Genomic DNA, 21123 nt, shown 5'->3' with positions numbered 1-21123 from the left:
GCACGTAGTAATTCATAAATGCTTATTGGGTGACTGACATGTCCTAAAGCTGCTTGCTTTCTTGAGCTGTGTCATTGAGATAATGTATATAAAGTGCTTTACAAACCTTAAAATGCTATATAAACGTTAACTATTGCTATTATTGTCAAAGATCTAAAGTGATAAGACACCTTAAAACCCCCTTCATTTGACTGATGAGGAAACTGAGGCCATAGATTTAAATGAGTTCACAAGACTACAAAGGTATTTACTTAGCAATAGGCAGAATTTGAATTCAGATCCTCTGACTGAATCAGTGTTTTTTCACTATGCCATATTGTTGCCCCATCAACTAGTTTGCTGTTTCCCCATCTATAAAGTGAGGTTCTGGGTTAGATGGCCTCTGAAGTCCTTTCCTACTCTGCATCCATGATCCTATTTTTGATTTCAATGGGCAGGGAACTTCTAAGTATGAAAACCCCAGCACACATGCAAATTAGAATCTTAGACATTGTCTAGGAGTACTTGCCCACAGAGAGACACTACCAATCTATATCTGAGGTAGGATCTGAATTCAGGTCTTCCAGACTCCAAGGGATGATCTTCCATCACTTTACCACATGTGAAAAATAGGTTTATTTGTTTTAAAAGGAGATCAGAATATTGGGAGTCTGAATAAATGGGACTTTCTTCTAATGGCTCTTTGTCTCAAGGCCAGGTTCAAAGTCATCCTCCCAAGTATTTTCTGCTCTTTCCATAGGTGTGCAAGCTCCTCACAAGCAAACAGCATGGGACTGTGGGAAATAGGTCTAGGGCAAAGTCAGCAAGACCTGGTTTCAAACTGCACCTTGGGCAACAATATCCACGTGGCAGGTCGCTTAGGCCCTCATTGGTAAAGGCCCCTGCTTGCCTCACCAAGGTAGGAGGAAGGTTCTACACAGCAGTTTCTGGAAAGGCCCTGCTTGCCTCACCAAGGTAGGACGAAAGTTACACAGCAGCTTTTGGAAAGGCCCTGCTTGCCTCACCAAGATGGATGAAAGTTCTACACAGCAGCTTTTGGAAAGGCCCTGCTTGCCTCATCAAGGTTGAACAAAAGCTCTACACAGCAGTTTTTGGAAGAATGCGGAGGTACTTAATACCAGTCTTAGGTGGAGAGCTGAGAGAAGATGAAGCATCTACTATGAACCAATTAGAATGTATATTCCCTGAGGGCAGGCGTTATCTGAGCTCTTCTCTTATCCCCAGAGTTTACAATGCTTAGAACATAATAAATACTCAATAAATGCTTGCTGACAAAAAAAGAAATAATCTTTGTCCTCAAGAGGTCCTGGCTTTGAATCCTATACATCAACACTTATTAGCTGTGAGACCAAAGAAAAGATACCGGAACAGAGCCTCAGTTTCCTCACCTGTAAAATGGGGAATAACATCTTCACAGGGCAGTTGTGAAAAGCTCAAATTAAAAAAAAAGATTATAGAAATGTCAGCTAGTATTTAGCTTCTCCTTTGTTGTTTCTCTTCTCCTTCCTCCCCTCACAGTGCCTAGGACAGTGCTCTGTCCTCAGAGGGGTAACAATTGGCTGTCTCTGGGTGTTCTAGCTGGGGGGATCCCAATCAAGGCATCTCTAAGGGTGGCATTTCTCCCAGGTGCCTTTGGACAGGGGATGTCTCCTTGGGCCTGCCCCTCCTCTGGTCTGGACAGTCCATTCTGCCAGGTTAGTTCCTGGCTGCCAAGGCTGAGAAGTTTTCTCTTGGTCACTGCTGCCCTCTGCTGGTGCTCTGGCCAGTGTCCTGTCAGCTGCCTCAGAAATGGACTTAGAATCATGGAATTGAAGATCTGTAGCTCATAGGACACTGCTTTTAACTGCAGCGTAGAGCCCATGTAGTCTATTTTACAGGGGAGGAAACCAAGGATTTGCCTAAGGTTACACAGGCAATGGCCCCTTCAAAAACTGTCCATAACAAAATTCTGCATGGAAAGGTCCAGCTTCTTCCATGGGCTATGCTTCTCCCATCAGCCCTACCAATGAAAGGAATGGACAGATGGAAAATGGGTCAAGTGGCCACATGCTGAGGGGTGGAGAGAGCTCAGCTGCAGGCTTACTCTTTAAGCTTTCTTTTGACTGAAAAAAAAAAAAGGGAAAAGTGGGCTAAGTGCCCAATCAGGTAAGGATAGTTTCTTCTGGGGAATTTTCTGTTTTTGGTGGCCCTCCTGAGCTCATCAGTAGAACTCCTGCTTTACAACCTCCATTCACAAAGTGAATAGACAAGTGGTCTGAGGAATCAGTTGCCTGGGGGCTTGAAGAGGCCAAATGACTTCTTCATGAATGAAAAAATTAGTTATTGATCACATACTGAATGCTAGATACTGTCCTAAGCCCAGGGTCACTCAGCTAGTACAGAGTAAGGACAGGACTTGAATCCCGCTCTTACTATCTGTGTGACTCACTTAAATCTTTCTGGGCCCCAGTTTACTCATTTGTAAAACGAGGGGTTTGGTTCCATGGCCTGGTGTCTCATTAGCCTTTCTCAGGATTATATTTTTGGATGGATAAAATAAACGTACAAGATAATAAAGGAAACCAGTTATTCTGAAATAATTATCAGAATATCTTAAAAAAAATAAAATAAAAAACTGAAGTTTTGGTGGTTGTTCATTCAGTTGTGACTCCATCTGGAATTTTCTTGGCAGAGATACTGGAATGGTTCACCATTTCCCTCTCCAGCTCATTTTACAGATAAGAAAACAGAGGCAAGCAGGATTCGGTGACTTGCCCAAGGTCACACAGCTAGTAGGTATTGGAGGCTGGAGTCTTCCTGATTCCAGGCCTGGCGCTCTGTGCCATCAGCTGCCTTTTCCCCAGATAGACTAGTCTTCTTTGGTAGCCAGAATTCTCATCCTGAAAGCAGCCCACATTGCTGGAATCCCAGCTTTTCTGTACATTCATTCACCTAGAAGAGAGTGCACTCCTTATGTTCATGTTGGGTGATGGCTGGGCCAGGAAAACAAAGTCCAGCTCTATATGTCTGTCTGCAGCTCTGTCTCCCTAAATGACTCCTCTAAGAATCACACGAAGGGTCAACCCGAAGTGTCACAGATCAAAGGGGGAGGATTTGTGGGATTTAGGGCTGAAGAAAGATGCTAAGAAGGGAGTTGGGGTCAAGGGAAAGAGAGCCCAGAAGTCCAATTCTGCTACAAGCTAAACAACACCCAGATCTGTTCTTAGAATATCTGCCTTCTTGGAACCTCTTTGAGCCTCAGTTTCCTCATCTTTAATGGGGATAAGATTCTCTTTCCAGGGCAGTTGTGAGAGCCCAAAGGAGATAACATATTAAGATCACTTTTTTTGTTCTACACAAATGCCAGCTATGATTTATTCTCTCCTCTATTTTGTCTCTCTTTTCTTTCCTCCTCCCACAGAATCTAGGACAGAGCTCTGTCTTCAGAGGGGTTCTGGCTGGCTGGCCACACTTCTGAATGTCCTCTATTCTTCATGAGAGGTTCTAGTGGAGAGAGAGCACCGGCAGGAAAGGCATCACAACCAGGGCATTTCTTCCAGGTGCCTTTGGGCAGGGCATCTCCCTGGTCTGGGCACTCACGGTGCCTGGCTCCCTCCCAGCAACAGGGCTTGGAAACTTTTTCCTGGTTGTTGCTGCCCTCTGCTGGTCCTCTGGCCATAAAGGGTCCAGCCTCCTGGCTCTCATCCCAGCCCAGGCTGGGCACCGAAGTCTCTATCTGCTTCTGCTCAGATCCAGGGCCTTGACAACAGCCTCCCAAGGGGAAAGAGCTCCAGCTCTGCTCCAGAATGGCTTCCAGAAGCGGGAGGGTGCAGGGACTTTGAAGAGCACGGAGCCAAGGAGGACTAAGGCCCCAAAGGCGGTGGTGGGCCTTGGCTGAGATGGAGCCAACTGACTAGGCTTGTGGGAGAACTAGAGGGTAGATCAGAGACAATGGGAAATGGAACTGGAGAGAAGAGAAGCAGGGAGTGTGGGCTGAGAGGAAAAACTGCTGGGGTGACCTTGGCAGGGAGACTTGATCTCCTGGGATCTTAGTTTCCGTTTCTGTAAAAGAGAGGCCCCTTCTAGCACCAAGTCCAAGGCTGCCTTGTGGCTGCTCCGCCATGCTGTCTGTCCGGTGTGTTGGTCAATAGGGACCTGCTGACACACCTCCTGGATGGAGTACCAACTTCCAAAGAATTGGTTATCGCTTAGATGAGGATTCAGAAGGCCTACAGGGGCTTCTCAGGGTCCCCACTAGGGTCAGTGTAGAGGGCAGAAAACGCTGGCTAAGAGGACACTGAAAAAATGGGTGACACTCGCCACTTCAGGGCCCTAGCAGTTGTGAATTGAACTAGAAGAGGGAGCCTCCAAAAGGATGGGTCAGGGGCAACCCTGGAGGCAGGAGAACCTGAGTCCAAGTCTGGCCCCAAACACTTAATACCTATTAGCTGTGTGACCCTGGGCAAGTCACGTAAGACCAATAGTCTGTTTCTCTCCCCTCCCCCACAAAAAAAGTACAGACAAGTTTGGTGACAGAAACAGAGAGGCAGAGAGATGGAGCCAAGGAGAAGCTTGCCTAGGGCAGCATGGCAGAGTTGGATGGAGGATGAACAGCCCTCTCATTATCCAGAGGGAAACTGAGGCAAGCCAGGGCCACGCCTGAGATCATACCTTTGTTCTGGCGTCCCCTGACTCAACAGAGGGAGTAGAAGAGGCAGAGCCTGTCTGACTAAGATGGCAAAGAGAGAGCTTGGCACGAATTGGTGCAATACCTGAGAGTGCGGGGAAACAGAGAACTTTGATTCAAAGAGAGGAAGAGAGGAGGCAGAGAACAAGGGGAACTCACTTGGGAGTCAGGGCGATCTGGCTTCAAATGCCACCTTCCAACACTAAGAGCACGGATCTGGCCATAAACCTTCAGGCTGCTGCAGGTAGCACAGGGCCTGGAACGCAGGGGGGTGTTAATATTAAAGTCATTCATAGGCATTTATGAAATGCTTACTATGTACTCCAGGCCCTGACCTAAAAGGGGAGACTGCAGGAAAAACAACTATGTACAAGTGAAACTAATGCAGGATGAATTGGAGATAATTAGTGAGGGAAGGCTCCAGAATGAAGGGGGATGAGAACAGGCTTCTGGCAGAAGTGGAAACTGTGGCTAGGGCTTGACCGAGGCCGGAGAGGCAGGAGGTGGGGCAGAGGAGGGAGAGCCTTCCTGGCGTGGGGCACCCACCATCACAAGCACTCAGGACCTCAAGATGGAGGGTCACAGGCAAGGAACCACCTGGAGGCCAGTCTTGTTGGATCTCAGACTGTGTAAAGAGAAGGAGAAGGTGGAAGAAGTCCAAAAAGGAAGAAGGGCTAGCTCAGGAAGAGCTCAGAAAGCCAACCAGTATTTTCTACTTGATCCCGGAGGCCCAAGGGGAGATTTTGGGGCTGAATGAATGGGGATGGGGGTGACGGACAAGAAGAGTCACATAGAAGACTGAAAACTTAGGAGGCGACCAGGTCAGAAGGGCTTTGAAAGTCACAGGGGGGATGGCATCTTGGCTGACAGGCAAGGCAAGGAGTGGACCATTATTAAATGCTGGCTAGTCAATTCTCTACCCAGTCATAAATGTGTTGGAAAGCAGCTTTGGTAGAAGGAGACCCTGGGAGGTCCCCACAGAGCAGGAATCCAAGCTATTTCGAGCATTCCCCTTTAAGAGGGCTTCGTGCTGGGAAAGCACGCCGGATGACAGCCATCCCTGGGGAAAGTGGCCTACATCGGGATGAGGAGAGGAGCTGTGCCTCACGCAATGATTCCACCCAGAGTCGAGGTGAAGTTAGTCAAAAAGGGGGATAGAGGGTGGAAGGTGTGGGACAGGGCTGGAGAGCAGTCAGAAGTCTTCCTGGGATACTCCCCTTTCCCCCCTTTTGGAATCCTTCAGAGCTTCAGTTTTTTTGTCAGTAAATGGGAATAATATGAGAGAGAACATTCGACTTGTCTGTTCCCCTTATCTGTCTGCCTTCTCCCATAGAGCATAATGATCCTGAGGGCAGACCCAGAGCTTCCTTTCTCCATCCTTCCAGTGTCCAGCACAGAGCTCAGCACAGGGCAAGGACCTAGGAAATGATGGGTGGCTGGACAAGGCATTTCCTTAGCTTCCACTGGGGCAGTGGAGAGAATGCAGACTTTGAAGTCTGAGGATTTTACCACTTGTAAAATCTCTCTGGCAAAGGGCCAGATCTAGGACTCTGGGGTCCTCCCAGCCTCGGCTCAGACGACATCTCCTCTGAGAAGTCTTCCTGGATTTCTCCAGGTTGTCAGCCCTCCTCCTTAACTTTACCTTCTATCTCTTTAGAACAACGGGTGTGCTCCAGTAGAATGTAAGCTCCTTGAGGACAGGCAGAGGTTGTGTCCTTTTTCTTTGAGTCCTCACACGGCTCCCAACATACAGCAGGGCGCTTACAAATATTTGCTGAGAGAAACTGGAAACTGAGTGGATGTCCATCAGCTGGAGAATGGCTGACTAAGTTGCGGTATGGGAATGTTATGGAATATTATTGTTCTATAAGAAACAATCAGTAGGATGATTTCAGAGAGGCCTGGAGAGACTTACATGGACTGATGCTGAGTGAAGTGAGTAGAACCAGGAGATCATTGTACACAGCAACAACAAAATTATATGAATATCAATTCTGATGGACGTGGCTCTTTCCAACAATGAGATGACTGAAGCCAGTTCCAAGATCTTGTGATGGAGAAGCTGGCTACACCCAGAGAGAAGACTTTGGGAACTGAATGTGGATCATAACATAACATTCTCACCCTTTTTGATGTTGTTCGCTTGCATTTTTTCTTTCTCATTTTCTTTCCTTTTTGACCTGATTTTTCTTATGCAGTAAGACAATTGTATAAATATGTTTACACATATTAGATTTAACATATTTTAACACGTAAAACATATATTGGATTGCTTGTTATCTGAAGGAGTGGAGGGAAGGAGGGGAAAATTTGGAACACAAGATTATACAAGGGTCAATGTTAAAAAATTATGCATGTATATATTTTGAAAATAAAAAGCTTTCAAAAACCACCACAAAAAACCCCCAACTCCCCCCCAAGCAAAAAAAAACAAAACAAAACAAATATTTGCTGAGTAACTGAATCACAAACACCTCCTGAAAAGACCAGGCCTCTGCTTGCTTGCTCCTCCAAAAGCATTCCCGTTTAAGAGGGTGTCATTCTGGGAAGGCATACTGTCTGCCTCCCGGGTTCTAGGCTCATGGATCTAGAGCTCCAAGGTATTGAGGACTGTCAGGATGACTCATACCAGGCCACAGAGTCAATAAGGGACAGAGGGGACATTCAAACCCAAGTCCTCTGACTCTGGTCAGGGAACAGAAGAAAGGCCAGAAGACAACATGAGAGACTGGCTCAGCTGGCCTATACCTGAAAAGGACCCAAAGGGTAGTGTAGTGCTTCTCAGAACCCCCCTGCCCCCAGGATTTAAGCACTTTAAGAGTGGGGATTGTTTCATTCTCTGTCCTTGTGTCTTCACCACAGTGCTTGGTACATAATAAGTGCTCAATAAATGCTTGTTGAAACACTATAAAGAGAGGTAGGGGTCCTAGAGTAGCAAGAAGTGGTACAGCCTTCCCCTCTCATCTCCAACAAACTCCTTCAAATAGTCTGAGCAAACACATCAGACTGAATCCTGACAGGAAAACTCAAGAAGTCATAGTGAGTCACCTTTCCAACTCAGGTTATCATTGGAAGGCAGACAGAGGTCTACAGACACTGGGGAGAGTCCAGGCCCAGAGAGAAGTTGCCCACTAGTCCCAGATCCATCCTGGAGTACTGCGACAGGGCTGTTTGCCAAGTGGCAGCAGTGATCCCCACCACCCAATTCGGGGCCTCAGATCCAAGGTGCCCAGGGGTGACACTCTCCAGGTGGCATCCTGAGAGAGGAGAGGGTTCATGCAGGGACATGACTTGGACTCAAGAGTGGAACAGGGTCTCTAGTCCAGCTTCTAGCCCAGGCTGCAGCTTGCAGAGAAATAGCAAAAGCAGGGATCTCCGACTACAATTCTACCACTCTGAAGCCATAGAGTTTTTCAGTTGATTGATAGGGATAGAGATCAGCAGTATTTACTCTTACTCAGACTCAGAACCAGATCAGGAACTTGCAGACTCTCATACCAGGGGCCAATAATCAGGTTTTTCCTTGCAACAGACAGTTTGGCACCACTGAAAGTTTGAAGGTTTCCAGCCTGTCATTGAGATCCTGGAATAACATATTTAATATCCCAAAAATGCAGTAATAGGACCAGCCCAGATCTTCCTTCAAAAGTGGTGCGGAGTCCGGCCCTAACACCAACTCTGAAGCCAGGAAGTAGGCTGGAAGACTGAGTGAGTTGTTACGGTGGCAGGGACACTCAAGATACAAACCTGCAAGAGAATGACTCCAAAAAGTCTCACAAAAAGACCCACAAAGTCTCAGAGAAAACACAGCTTGGGAACAAACTCAAATACAAGTCCTGCAAGAGACCAAGCAGGAGTTCAAAAAAAGAATTACAATATATCTTTTTCAATGAAATAAGAACTCCTTGAAAAAAAATTAGAAAAGAAATGAGAGCTATGAAAGAATTAGAAAAGAAATTAACAGTGTGGTAAAAGAAGTACAAAATTTTGTCAAAGCAACAAATTTCCTGAAAATTAGAATGGACCAAATAAAAACCAATGATTCCATGAAACAGTAATATATATTAAAGCAAAAATCAAAAGGCTGAAAAACTAGAAGAAAATACACGATATCTTATAGCAAAGACAACTGACCTAGAAAACAGATCAAAGAGAAAAAAATTTAAGAATGATTAGACTTTCTGAATGTCAATATTTTTTTTTAAAGAGCCCAGACATAATATTTCAAGAAATTTTAAGAGAAAACTATCCAGGTTTCTTAAAACCAGGAGGCAAAATAGAAATGGCCTCCACTAGTCGCTTCCTGAGTGAAACTCCCAAATGAAGAACCCCAATATCATAGCTCAAACCTAAAACTTTTAGGTCAGAGAAAAATACTGCAAGTAGCCTGGAAGAAAGAATTCATGAACTGAAGTTCACACGAGTAACAATTAGGATCACACAAGATTTAGTAGCCACCACTTTTAAGAAGCAGAGAGGCTAGAATATATAATTCCAGAAATCAACGGATATGAGCTTACAACCAAGAATAACACCCCCAACAAAATTCAATATAATGCAACATAAAAGGGAAAATAGATCTTTAATGAATTGAGAGTATGTTCAAACATTCCTGATGAAAAGACCAGAGTTGCAGAGAAACTGTGTAAACACAGGAGACAAGAGAAACATAAAAAAATAAATATGAGTGAGCATTCATAAGGAAGAAACTGTTTCTATTCAAATATGAGGAGATGACATGTGTCCCTTCTGATCCTTATTACTACCTGGGATCACAGAGGAAAAGTCTAATTAGACATGGGACCTGGGAGTAGTTTTGCTATACCTTGGTGACTTTAAGAGAAGAATGGAAAGAGAGAAGAAGACACTGGAGGATAGGGAAGGGAAAGTAAGTTTGGGATAAATTTTCCCATAATATCATAGTATGAAAGTAGACAGCTATATAAAAATGGAGACGGAAGGGTGAGGTGGGAAGTGACTGACACCTGAACCTCACTCTCATCTGAACTGTTCAAAGGAAGAAAACATACATACATACATACATACATACATAGAGTAGGGGAGTGAAATACATTTCACTCAACAAGGAAATTGGAGAGAAAAGAGAGGGTAAATTGGAAGGGAGATATATTTTTTAAAGTTTTTTTTTAATATTTAAAATTTAGTGTTGTTTTTTTTTTTTTTGAAAGGGAGGTATATTAAGGGAAGGATTAATTCCAAGCAAAGCAAATTCTAGAAAACATTTATAGCAGCTCTTTTTGGAAGAACTGGAAACTGAGAGAATGCCCATCAACTGAGGGATGGATGAAATTTGAAATCATAATTTCAAATTATGATACAAGAATGTGATGGAACACCATTGATGATGAAGGGTAGGGCAGCAAGGTGGCACAGTGAATAGAGCCCTGAAGTCAGGAGAACTCGAGCTCAGATTTGGTCTCTGACACTTAACACGCACTAACTATGTGATCCTGGGTAAGTCACTCAACCCCAATTACCTTACAAAACAAAATTATGAAGGGGACGGTTTCAGAAAAACCCGGGAAGACTTTTACGCACTGATGCAAACTGATGTGAACAGAACCAGAACAGTTCATACGATATACAATGATGATAATATGGTTAAGATAATAATTCTTTGAAAGAATTCAGCATTCTGATCGACGTAATGACCAACCAGGACTCCAGAGGGCTAATGATGAAACCTGCTCCTCACTTCCTGTTAGAGAGAAGAACTCACAGTGTAGAATAAGACACTTTTTTTGGACGTGGCCAATTTGTTTTGCTTGAGACTACATGTTAATACTGGGTGATTTGTTTTTCTTTCTCATTTGGAGGGGAAGGAAGAGGAGAGGAACGGAGAAAAGATAGATTTTTGCTGACTGAAAAAATAAAAAAAGAATTCTTAGGAAGGGACACTATAAAGACAAATATTCTGAAACCTTTAAGAACTCTGAGCAACAAAATGGCCAGCGGAAGCCAGAGGATTCATAATGAAGTGTGCTGCCCAACCCCCAGCAGAGCGGGAACGGTCTCGGGTACAGAACAACAAAGCTCTCTTCTGGATGTGGCCAAGAAGGGGATGGCGTGGTGTGAATGCGGGTTTCATTAAAAGCTTTTATTTCCTCTCTCCAAAGAGTTGGTCTGCGCAGTCGGACTCCCGCTTTTTTCTGCAGCCCATCCCTTGCACCCCCGCATGCCCCCAACCTCTCTTACTCACCAAGAGCTGCCACCACCAAGAAAAAGGAGGCAGCCACCAGGAAGGCCAGGTCAGGCTTAGTGTAGGACAGCAGTTTCTGCAGCGTGGCCCCCGATGCCTCCTCCTGCTTTGGCTGCCCCTCTGTGGGGTAGCCCACGCCCTCGCCCGGCGCCCCCGGCTCCAGGGCCCTGTGGCCCGGCCGCACAGTGGACAGCAGCCACCAGAGGAAGAACGTGGCCCCGATGGAGGCATAGGTCCAGACAAAGAGGCCCCAGAACCAGGGGTCCCGGATGGGCTTGCGTACCTCGGAGAAGAGGAGCATTTTCACCATGGTGTAAATACCCACGAAGAGGCACACCAGGGTGATGAAGGTCCAGGAGGCCCGAAGCCGCCGAGGGCCCAAGGCGCTGTTCTTGGCCACGCCAATGGTGGCCCCCAGAAGCAGGCAGCTCCGGTACAGGCAGGCGGCCCAGAGGTCCAGCACCGAGTCAAAGATGTTGAAGTCCCTCAGGTCCTGCAGCACGCCCCGGTCTCGGTGACTGAAGGCATAGAGCACCGTAGTGATGCCCACGTCCACGCTCATGAAGGCCCCCGTGATGGCCACGGCCTTCCAGGCCCTCATCCTGCCGAGCAGCGGGGGCGGGCGAGCGGCCGAGCAAGGAACCCGATCTTTAGCTCAGAGCAGATGGATTCATCCCTTCGGGGAGGACACCGGGGTACCTGGAAGCCAAGAAAGTGACATCAGAGAACAGATGGGAGGTGATGTGGGGGGAAAGAGCCAAAGGTTTCCCATGTCAATCCCTGGAGTTTCGCTTCCTGGGTCGGCCCTCAGCTGGAGGACATCTCTGAAGCCATGTCGTCCAACCCCTCATTTGACAGAGAAGGACACTGAGGCCCCCAGAGGTTACAGGACCCCAGGTGGAGAGCTGAAGGGACCTCAAAGACGATGGAGGCCAGCTCCCTCCTTTCAGAGTCAATCAGACAGTTAATGAACACTCATTAGCACTGACAGTGCTGGGGCCCCTGCCAAGAGCTGGAGACACCAAAAACAAAAATCCCCAAACTGACCTCCCGGAGCTCCCATCCCCAGAGAGACAAGGCCCCAGCTGCGTCCCCAAGGTGGGGGGTCATGGGGCTAAGACTCGGTTTTGCAGATGAGTGGGATCAGGAGGAAGAGAGCAGCCAAGCTGGATGCTGAGCCCTGGCCCTCCTCCAGCACTCTGACACCCACCCCATGCTCACGTTCCTCTCCCGGGAGCACTTAGGGGAGCCCAAGACCAGTCCCACCACAGCCACCAGTCAACCTCCCCCACCTGCCAAGCCCTGACTGTCCCCCCCCCCCCAAGGGTCTAAGAACTCTACTCACCTCTCATGTGACCCTGGCAAATCACCTAACTCCTCTGGTCCTCGGTTTCCTCACCTGTAAAGGGAGGGGGTGGAACTATGACCTTATGACCTCCTCCAATCTGCCCTACTCCTCCCCCCCCAGCCCTCTAAACTGCCTGGAGCCAAGGTCTCTACCTGTTTTACCCTTGATGGGCAAGGGCCTCTGCAGAGCCTCCCCCCACAAGTGTGGCTCTCAGCAACCCTGCAGGGAAGCTCAGGGGTAGAGGGACGGGGATCTTTTGGCAGGGGAAGGCTCTAAGGATCATTCAGGAAGTGGTCCTGACCAAGGAGGGCTTGAGAGACTTTCTGTTTAAAAAGGAGGGACGCCTCCAGCAGAGTGGGGGCCAACCAATCAACATGCATTGATTAAACACCCATGCATGCAATGAGAACTACTTCTGTCCCCAGCTCACCAAGGGATGGGTCCCTTCTCTAATCTAGGTCTCAGTTCTCCTCATTGAAAATCGAGGGAGGAAAGCCTGAAGCTTCTGCTGGAAGAAACTGCTCATTTTAGAACCAGTTTCAGACACTTAACAGCTGTGTGAACCTGGGCACATCACTGAGCCTCAGTCTGCCCCAGTTTCTTCATCTGTGTAATGGGACAATAAAGTACTCACTTCCCAGGGCTGCTGTGAGGACCAAATAGAAGGCATCCCTCAAGTCCAACTCTGACCCAGTCCCGAATCCCCACCACCATCTTGCTTCTGTATGTGCAGCATGGTGTTTGGCACGTGGCATAAATGCTTTTTTCATTTGTTTTTACTAAATAAGTGAAACCCACTTCAATTTAACGAGCTTATTCCTTGGCGAGGGACAGGGAAGAAGAATAGGGGAGAAGAGAAGGGTCCTCAGACGCCATCCTATCTGGTCCTCCCCTTTTCTAGAGGAGGGAACGGAGTCCCAAGCACTGATGAGAACTCGGGACTGGGGACCCCATGTTGGGCCCTTCAGGTTCGGGGATGGGATTTGAATCCGGTCCTCTGGCTCCCAACTCTGACTCCAAGGCCATACTGCCACCATCCTTCCAGCCCTCAGGTGTCCCGAGGGGCGAGACCGGCCCCCCTCACCAAAGCTGCTCCGGTCCCTAATTCTTGCCCCCCTCCCCTCCGGCCTGCTTCCCGCTCCATGAGAACATGACGCTGCGGGGAGAGTCACTGCCCCCGACTCAGCATCTCAGAGCCAGGGCGCCGACTCCTGCCCCCCGCCCAGAACAAGCCCAACCACCCAGGAGTTGGCCCCAAGCCTTCCCCATGTGTCTGCTCTGCAGGAGCCCTGAGAGTCGTGATGGAAAGCACCCCCCAAAGCACGCACGTGCACACACACACACACACACACACACACACACCCCAATACACACACATGCACACAATGTTCTCCAACACACACACAAATACCCCCCCAATACACACACATGCACACATCCCCCAACAACCCCCCCATACACACAAAAACACACATATATACACACACTCACTCCAATACACACACACAAACACCCCCCCCCCCCAATTCCCACCGAGACGCACTCACACACGCTCACTGGGTTCTCCAGCATTAGAACCAAACCTGGGTCCTTATTAGAACATGCAGGGCAGGGGCCCGGGGGAGATCTCAAAGCCATTTCCTCCGGGCTAATCCTCCTCCTCCCAACATCCCTGTTTGGAAATCAGACCTAAGGGGGATCCCCGAGGCAGGAGACGGTACCTGGGCCAGGGACTGTGGGGAAGGAGGGAGGGAGGACGGGAACATGGCAGCAAGTCCCACTTGCTGGGACAAGCCTGGGCTGCTCCCACCCTGCCTTCCTGGGGCTGGTCTGAAAGCGAGGGCGGCCCCAGGCCGGGACAGCCCCTGCTGCAGGTACCTGAGTCAGCATCCCTACCTCCGGGGCCTCCCCAGCAGGCTAGGGAGGTGCCAGGGCGGGAAGCAGGTTGGGCCCCAGACCGGGAAGAGGAGGAGAGGGAAGGCAGAAGGTGGGGGAGGCCCCCTTCCCCTCCCCCAGCCCGAGCAGGCTCAGCCTTCCCACTCTGCCTGCTGCAATGCAGAGCCCACGGTGAGTGTGAGTGAGCGCCTGCCTGGAGCTGGGGGTGGGGGGGAGACCCGGCCTTCCTCCTCCCCCTTCCTCATTCTCCCTGAGCCGGGATGACAGCCAGGGAGCCCCAGTACTGGTGTAGGGGAGCCCCCTTAGGCGTCAGTCTTGCTTTGGAAAAGAGAAGGAAGACAGGATGGTTCTTTTTTCCCCAGGGCAGGGGGGTGCTTCTGAGCCCCAGGAAGGCTTTGTGGGAGCCCTTCTGACCAAAGACCTAGAACTTGGACCTCCTGCGGTCCCTGCTCTACAGGAGCTGAGAGGCCTCCTGGAGTCCGGCCTGGCTACAGTAAAAATCCTTGACCTTTGTGTCCTGGACCCCTTGGGCAGTCTGGTGCTCAGAGTATTTTAAATGCACAAAACAAAATACACAGAATCACAAAGCAAACGGATTATACCAAAATATAAACCAAGGACAATAGTTCACTGACGTTCAGTCCCTGTCTAGGAGCTTCATAAGAGAGCTGGAAGGGGCCTCAGGCTGCCCCCCTTTTACAGATGAGTAAACTGAGGTGCAGAGCGGGTGACTCGCCTAGGGTCACACAACCAGAATCTGCTCAGTAACATTCACAGCTCCTGCCTTCTTGAGTTGAAACTCTCATTTACAGAGGCAGAAACTGAGGCTCCCCAAAGGCTTCAGGTTACTTGGTTAAGGGCAAGGCCGGGAGAAGGATCCAGGGCTCACTCCTAGGCCAATACTCCTTTTTACTACACGATTCAGGCCTACTAGGATCACCTCCAAGTCTGAAGCCGAGTCTGCCCGACAGAGGTCAGGTTACGGACAGCTCCCAGGAGAGCAGAGACATGTTTAAAAAAAGATGGGGAAAAGGAGCGCAGAAGCTGCTGCGTCGGGAGGGCCTAGAAGGCCCAAGTGTGCCTACGTGATGCCCTGGGCAGAGCCCTCTCCCTGAGCTGGGCGCCCCCAAGCACGGCCCTCCCCACCTCCTCTCCCTTCAGCCCCTGCTCTGCCAGCGCACTCCCAGGGAGAAGCACCAGTGGTGGCCGGGATGAAATCACTCTCCCCAGGCGCTCCAGACTGGTGGGCTGGGCAGGCTGAAGCACCTCCAAGGTGAGCCCAGTGCCCAGCAGGCTAGCCCAGGCTGCTCTCCAGGGCAGCCCACTGCAAGCCCTCGGTCAGCCCTCGGGTGCACCCCAATTTTGGCTCACTCTTGATTAAGGGTGAGGAAGAGGAAAATGGGAGAGAACAACAATGGTGAGACGAGCAGTTAGTGTCTCCCTAGCCCGGAGAGATGCAGCAGTCCGCCTCTTGGAACCTGAGCCGGGGCACACACGATAGACACAGAACGGCTCAGCGGATCTTCACACTGCCCTGGGAGACCCACAGCTACTAAGGAGGGGAGGATTTGAACTCCGTTCTTGCTGGCTCCAAGGAGAGCATCTCTACTGCACTATGTGACCTTGGGGCAGTGATCAGCTTCCTGTGGACCTCATCTTCCTTCTGGCTTTCAGGATGGGGGGAACCTACATGGTCTCTAAGATCACATGGGGAGGGCCTCGGTATTCCAGAAGGCTTTTGGGATCAAACTTGTTCTTCTGGGCCCTGGAGGACAAGGCCAGAACAATGGATAGAGGTGGTTCAGAGGGCCACGGAGGCTTCATATCCCAGACAACGTTGTAATTAAGAGTTGTCCTAGGTTGGAAGGGGTCCCTCTCCTTGGAAGTCTTCTGGTAGAGGCTGGTGATCCCGGTACTTCTAGGAGCTGGACCAGATGACCCTAAAGTTCCTTCCAATTCTCACATTCTGGGCTTCTGTTTGCTGATTTCCACATCACTTCCCACCCCAGGTCTAGAATGCTCAGGTTTAGAACACAGTAACTCAGAACCTTTCCTCTTCCTTCAGATGAATGATCATTGACTGACTGATTGATCCTTGCCTCAGATACTTCCTAGCTGCGTGATCCTGATTCAGAAAATGGAGGGGAAAAAATGTTTACCTATTTCACAGGGTTGTTATGAGGACCCCAAGATCGTTTATGTGAAGGTGTTTCCAAATGTCTAGGTGCTTGAGAAGCATTAGCTACGACCACTAAGACTGAGTCAGGCTCCAGGTCAGCCACTGCTTCCCCTGTTAAGCTTTCCTTGATCTAGTTCCAGATTTGGAGCCAGAAGGACCTGGATTCAAATCCTACCTCAGACACTTAGTAGCTGTGTGACCCTAAGCATATTCATTTGCTCCCCTGTATATAATGACCAGGTTTCCCCATCGCACACACCCTTCTAATATATTTATCTGGTATTTTTAATCTTCCCACTTCTCCTCCTCCATTAGTAGAAGGTGAGATGCCTAAGGGTAGGGATGTTCTGTTTTTTGTTTTTGAATTAATTCCCCAGTGCCTGGAACACAGTAAGCACTATATAAATGTTAACTACTGTTTTCCTTAAATGAATTAAAAGGCTCAGAAGGTTGAGACATTCTGAACAACCAGGTTTCCCCTCTGTGCCTCAGTTTGATATTTTGCATTAAATTAATCCCAACATAAATTTATGAAGTACTTCCTAGGCTGGAAAGTGTCTGAAGCCCCAAGATACAAGACAAAAAGGAATCATCGGTCTCCAACCTCAAGTGGAGGTTTATATTCCACTGAGAGGAGGTAGAGAGGGGATGCAATGCCCTCCACAATCCTCTTTCCCTTGAGTCCATAAGGTCATTTGGCCCAGCTCCTCTCCTTCACTGGCAGGATTCTTCCCCTGGCCTTGATGCCCTCCGTTTCTCCTATGTGTTGGTCACACCTGGGACGGGCAGGGGGAAGGGTAGGAGAATTGCAAAGTCGGCACAGATAACGAACACCAGGCAGGGACTACGTCTCTTAGAAAAATTAAACAGCACGACAAGGCGAGCCAGATACGAGTCGCTGGGGAGGCTGTCTACTGGCAGAGTTAGGGCAAGGACAGCCGAAGCATGGGGCATGTTCTCTGTGGTTTGAAAAGTGCCTCCCAGCTTTACTCCTTTCCCTTCCTTTGTTGAGGGGCAACCGTGGCATCTGCTGGGGTGTATCCCACCAGCCTGATATGGGTGAGATGCCTTATCTCCAGGACGCAGGGGCGTGAGGAAAGCTCCATTTGGGCCAGAGCATCCTGATGTCATTCACTTCACCCCGTGCCAGGGGCAACGGAGAGACTCTGACCTCCACACCACACCTTGCCCAGGGGAAACCGTTTAATCTCCCTTACATTTAAGATTGAGTCTAGGCCAGTTGCCATTGTCCCCAGATGACATTATCCAGAGGGAAGAAAGCCAATCTAGGTCAGCATGTGGGCCTGCCAGAAGCTAATCCGTTGCCAGCATCCCTGGGGTATCTTCCCTTCAAGACCCAGGGAGACTGCACATCCCAAGAGGCACTAGGAGAAAGCTTTAGGGTTATGCTCCCTGCATTACTGAGCCATCTTCACATTCATTATCTGCCCAATATTCCACTAGGTATGCAAGACAAAATACTGTTTTGACAGATAGGGAAACTGAGGCCTAGAGGGGAAACCCAAGGTAAAAGGTCAAAAACTGAGTTTCTGACAGGTCTGGAACCAGAACCATGGGCCTCCTGACCCCACCTCCTTCACTCCTCCGGGGTGCCATGAGAGGGATGGCCCCGGTTTCTGGGCTGGGGTTGGAAAAGGAAGAAGGATTAGAAGCTCCCAAATCAGTGGACCAGTAAAATTCTCAGCATTCAGGAGGGATCCAGCAGGGATGGAGAGAACGGCCTTTCCTCCTTTCCCCTTTCCTGAAGCCTCAACAGCCTCCCTACTCGTCCCTCACCTGGGACTGTGGAACCTCAAGGGTTAAAAACAATTGCAACATTAAACCGCAAGCTCAGCCCTCCTAGACCTGCAAGGATTGCTGCAGAGGGAGGGAGACAGGAGAAGGAGGGAGGAGAGGAACAGCGTCCTCTCCCTCCTGGCTGGGAAGGGAAGCATGGGGACCCAGGGATGCAGGACCACAAATGATGGTCCGGGCCGGCTGGAGCTGCCGCTTCCGCGGTTCCGGGGAGGGAGGTGGCAGTGCCTGGGCAGGTGCTGCCAAGATGGGAGGATCGCCCAGAGGCCCCCCCCCGGGGCTGGAGGGTGGGGGCCTTATCACCTTAGGGGTAAACGAAGTCCCAGAGGCCAGCCCGCCCCGGCCTTCCTCGCCGGCGGTTTGGGGCCGCTGACAGACGATGTCCCCGGGAACCGAGGGGGCAGCCAGCGGGCACAGGTGTCGGGGGCGGGGGTCTCACCGGCGCCCACCTTGGCCTCCTTTTCCCCAGACAGCACTCTGGAGGGAGTCCAGCCTCCAGGCCAGGCGGTGGCGAAGCAGAGAGAGGCCTTTCCCTGGCAGCAGCAGCTGCCGGGGGCACCGAGGGCCAGCTCCCCACCAGCCTCCGCGCCTCCATCCTCGCAGGCGCCCCATGGAGGGGGAGGGTCCCGGCACCCCGCCCGCCCTCGGCCCGCCTTACCTGTCACCTGGCGCCAGGTGGGCCGGGGCTGGGCGCTGCGCTGCACTCCGCTCGGCGCGGCTCATGGGCACCGACTGCCCAGCCGCCTGCCCGCCCGGCCGCTCGGGCGCCGCCGCCGCTGCCGCAGCAAGGTCGCACGGAGGGAGGCGGGGCCGCCCCGGGTTGACGTGACCTCCACGCCCCTCCCCAGGACCCGCCTCCAGAGGCGAGGCTCCTCCCCGCCCATAGCCGTTCCATTCCGAGGTCTCACCCACAGAGCAAAACTCCGCCCCCGACGCTTTCTGCCCCTCTGACACGCCCCCATCCCGTCCCTTACTGAGACTCCGCTCCGCCCCCACAGTCCGTCCCTTTCAGAGGCCCCTCCTTCACAATGACTCGTCCTGCCCGAGGGTCCGCTTCGTCTGCTGTCCCTTCTCCCTCCCACCTCATCGACCTACCCACCTTCTCCCCCCACCGTGACCTAGGCGTCAACCCCAGAGGGCTCGCCTCCACCTGGGACCCGCCCTTACGTTGACCATCGTCCCCGCCCCAGGACACGCCCCTTGATATTTCGCCTAGCCACCGTCCCCCATCCTCCTTCGTCCCTTATCTCCTACGCTCCTCCCGGCCGCAAAGGGCCCCGCCCCGCCCCCATGACCTGCCCCATCACGAGGCCACTCCTACCCCTAGCAGCTTCATCCGTCCTGAAGCCCCGCCTCCAGAGTATAGGCTCTGGCCCCACGACCTCTGTGGCTCCGCCCCTGCCATATGGAGGAAGGGGCCGCCTGAATCTCGCTCCAGAGCCTATCCAGTCCAGCGACCCCATCCTGGACACGCCCCCTGACACTCCTCCCCTCCCCAAGCCAACCTGCTTCTCCCTCACTCTAAGATTCTCTCCAATCCTGATTCTGTCCCCTCCCCATACGCTCCATAATATTTCGCTCCGCCCCCACCTGGCCCCCTCAGCCACACCCCTTTCGCCCCCGCAGCTCCTCCTCTGGTCCATAGCCCCACCCTTTTCAGGGCCATCTTGCTGATGTTTGGACACGCCCACAATCCACCAGGATCCTGCCCCGCCCTCTTTGCTGCGGGATCCTGTTCCCCTCCCCCTGCACCTCACCTTTGCTAAGGAATCCTCCCCCGCAGAACCCACCCCGGGAGGGCCCGGTCCTTCCTTCCAGAGTTTAGCAGGGACCTGGGAGGAACCTTGGAGATCTCTGGAGCCCAGCTGGGGGGGGGGAGAGAGAGAGAGATTGCAGGACCCTTCCCGCCTTGCTGTGGCCTCTCCCCTCTTTCCGCATCCCCAGAATGGAAGCTGCCGGCGGGCAGGGACTGTCTCGATGTCTAGGATGCAGGCCCCGGGGCGCGTGATGCATTTACGTTGCCTGCTCGCTTGCCCATTGGAAGGGAGGAAAGAAGAAAACAAGTCCTGAGAGTGGGCCGCGCGGGCTGAAGATGCAATCACGGCAGCATAAATTCAGAGCTGCCAGAAACCTTAGGGACCAGAGTCCAACCCATTTTAAAGGGGACAAAACTGAGGTCCAGAAGCTAGAAGGATCCTAGGGCTCGGAGGTGGAAAGAATGATCTGATGAGACCATCTAGTTCAACAGCGCAAGAAACTGGGACCCTGGAGAGGTCATGGGTTTGGAGGTGGATGCAACCTTTGAGATCATGTAGCCCGTTCATTTTACAGCAGGAACTCCAAGGCTCAGAGAGAAGGGACTCATGGGAGTCTGAGGCCTGTCATCTGCACCAGAGCTTCTGAATGCTCCCTCTCCCGTGGCCTGCGGGCCTCCAGTCCGCCCTCCCCCCAGCTCTCCTCCTGAATGTCCCAGAGGATCAGCTACAAGCCCCGAAGGCTTTCAGAGCCCTCATGACAGTTCCCCAGCTGCTCCTGACACCGGTCTGCACCGTCATCTCTGGACTCCCTAAGGGTTTTGGTCGGCTGTTCTCCCCATGCCTGGAATTCTCTCCATCCTCGTGCCTCCTGCTTCCCTGCCCTTCCGTCAAGACTTTGGAGATGAGCTAAGGCCCAGCCGGCAGGCTGTATCCTGAGCTTGGTCTAATAATCATTTGCATTCGGGATGAGATCACCCTCTGGCAAAGGATATTGCTTGGACCAGCCCCAGGTGTTCCCTGAGGGATTTAGCACCATGGCAAGTTCTCCATCACTATTCCTTCTCATGGACAGGCTCCACACCCCTGCTTCCCTCACTGAGGAAGCCTCACACCCTGGACCCTGGAGGCAATACTGCTCTCACAGGGTCTGTGGCAACAGTAACTCAAGCCCCAAAGGATTATGCCATAATCCAGCCCACTTGGGGTGTCCAAGGCCTGCCTTTAGTCCAGTGTATTAAGCCC

At 51.0% G+C, this 21123-nt stretch overlaps 1 protein-coding gene across 6 annotated transcripts in view; it reads right to left on the bottom strand.

Moving 5' to 3' along the window:
- Positions 1-18888, bottom strand: part of ABCB9 (ATP binding cassette subfamily B member 9) — a 46375-nt gene extending 27487 nt beyond the window's left edge. For 3 of the 6 annotated variants that reach the window (XM_051972697.1, XM_051972698.1, XM_051972699.1), the window contains exons 1-3: positions 18783-18888; positions 12232-12285; positions 10887-11585 (exon numbers count right to left, since the gene is read on the bottom strand). In XM_051972697.1, the coding sequence (XP_051828657.1) occupies positions 10887-11487 (601 nt within the window). In that variant the 5' untranslated portion in view covers positions 11488-11585; positions 12232-12285; positions 18783-18888. Of the gene's footprint in view, positions 1-10886; positions 11586-12231; positions 12286-18782 lie in introns of those variants that run through there. The other 3 variants (XM_051972700.1, XM_051972701.1, XM_051972702.1) reach the window with 2 other exon arrangements.
- Positions 18889-21123: the final 2235 nt, after the last annotated feature.

This window comes from Antechinus flavipes, chromosome 1 (genome assembly GCF_016432865.1).
Source record: "Antechinus flavipes isolate AdamAnt ecotype Samford, QLD, Australia chromosome 1, AdamAnt_v2, whole genome shotgun sequence".
Classification (NCBI taxonomy): Eukaryota; Metazoa; Chordata; class Mammalia; order Dasyuromorphia; family Dasyuridae; genus Antechinus; species Antechinus flavipes.
Note: the sequence above shows the minus strand (reverse complement) of the source record. Positions and strands in the feature narration are given on the sequence as shown.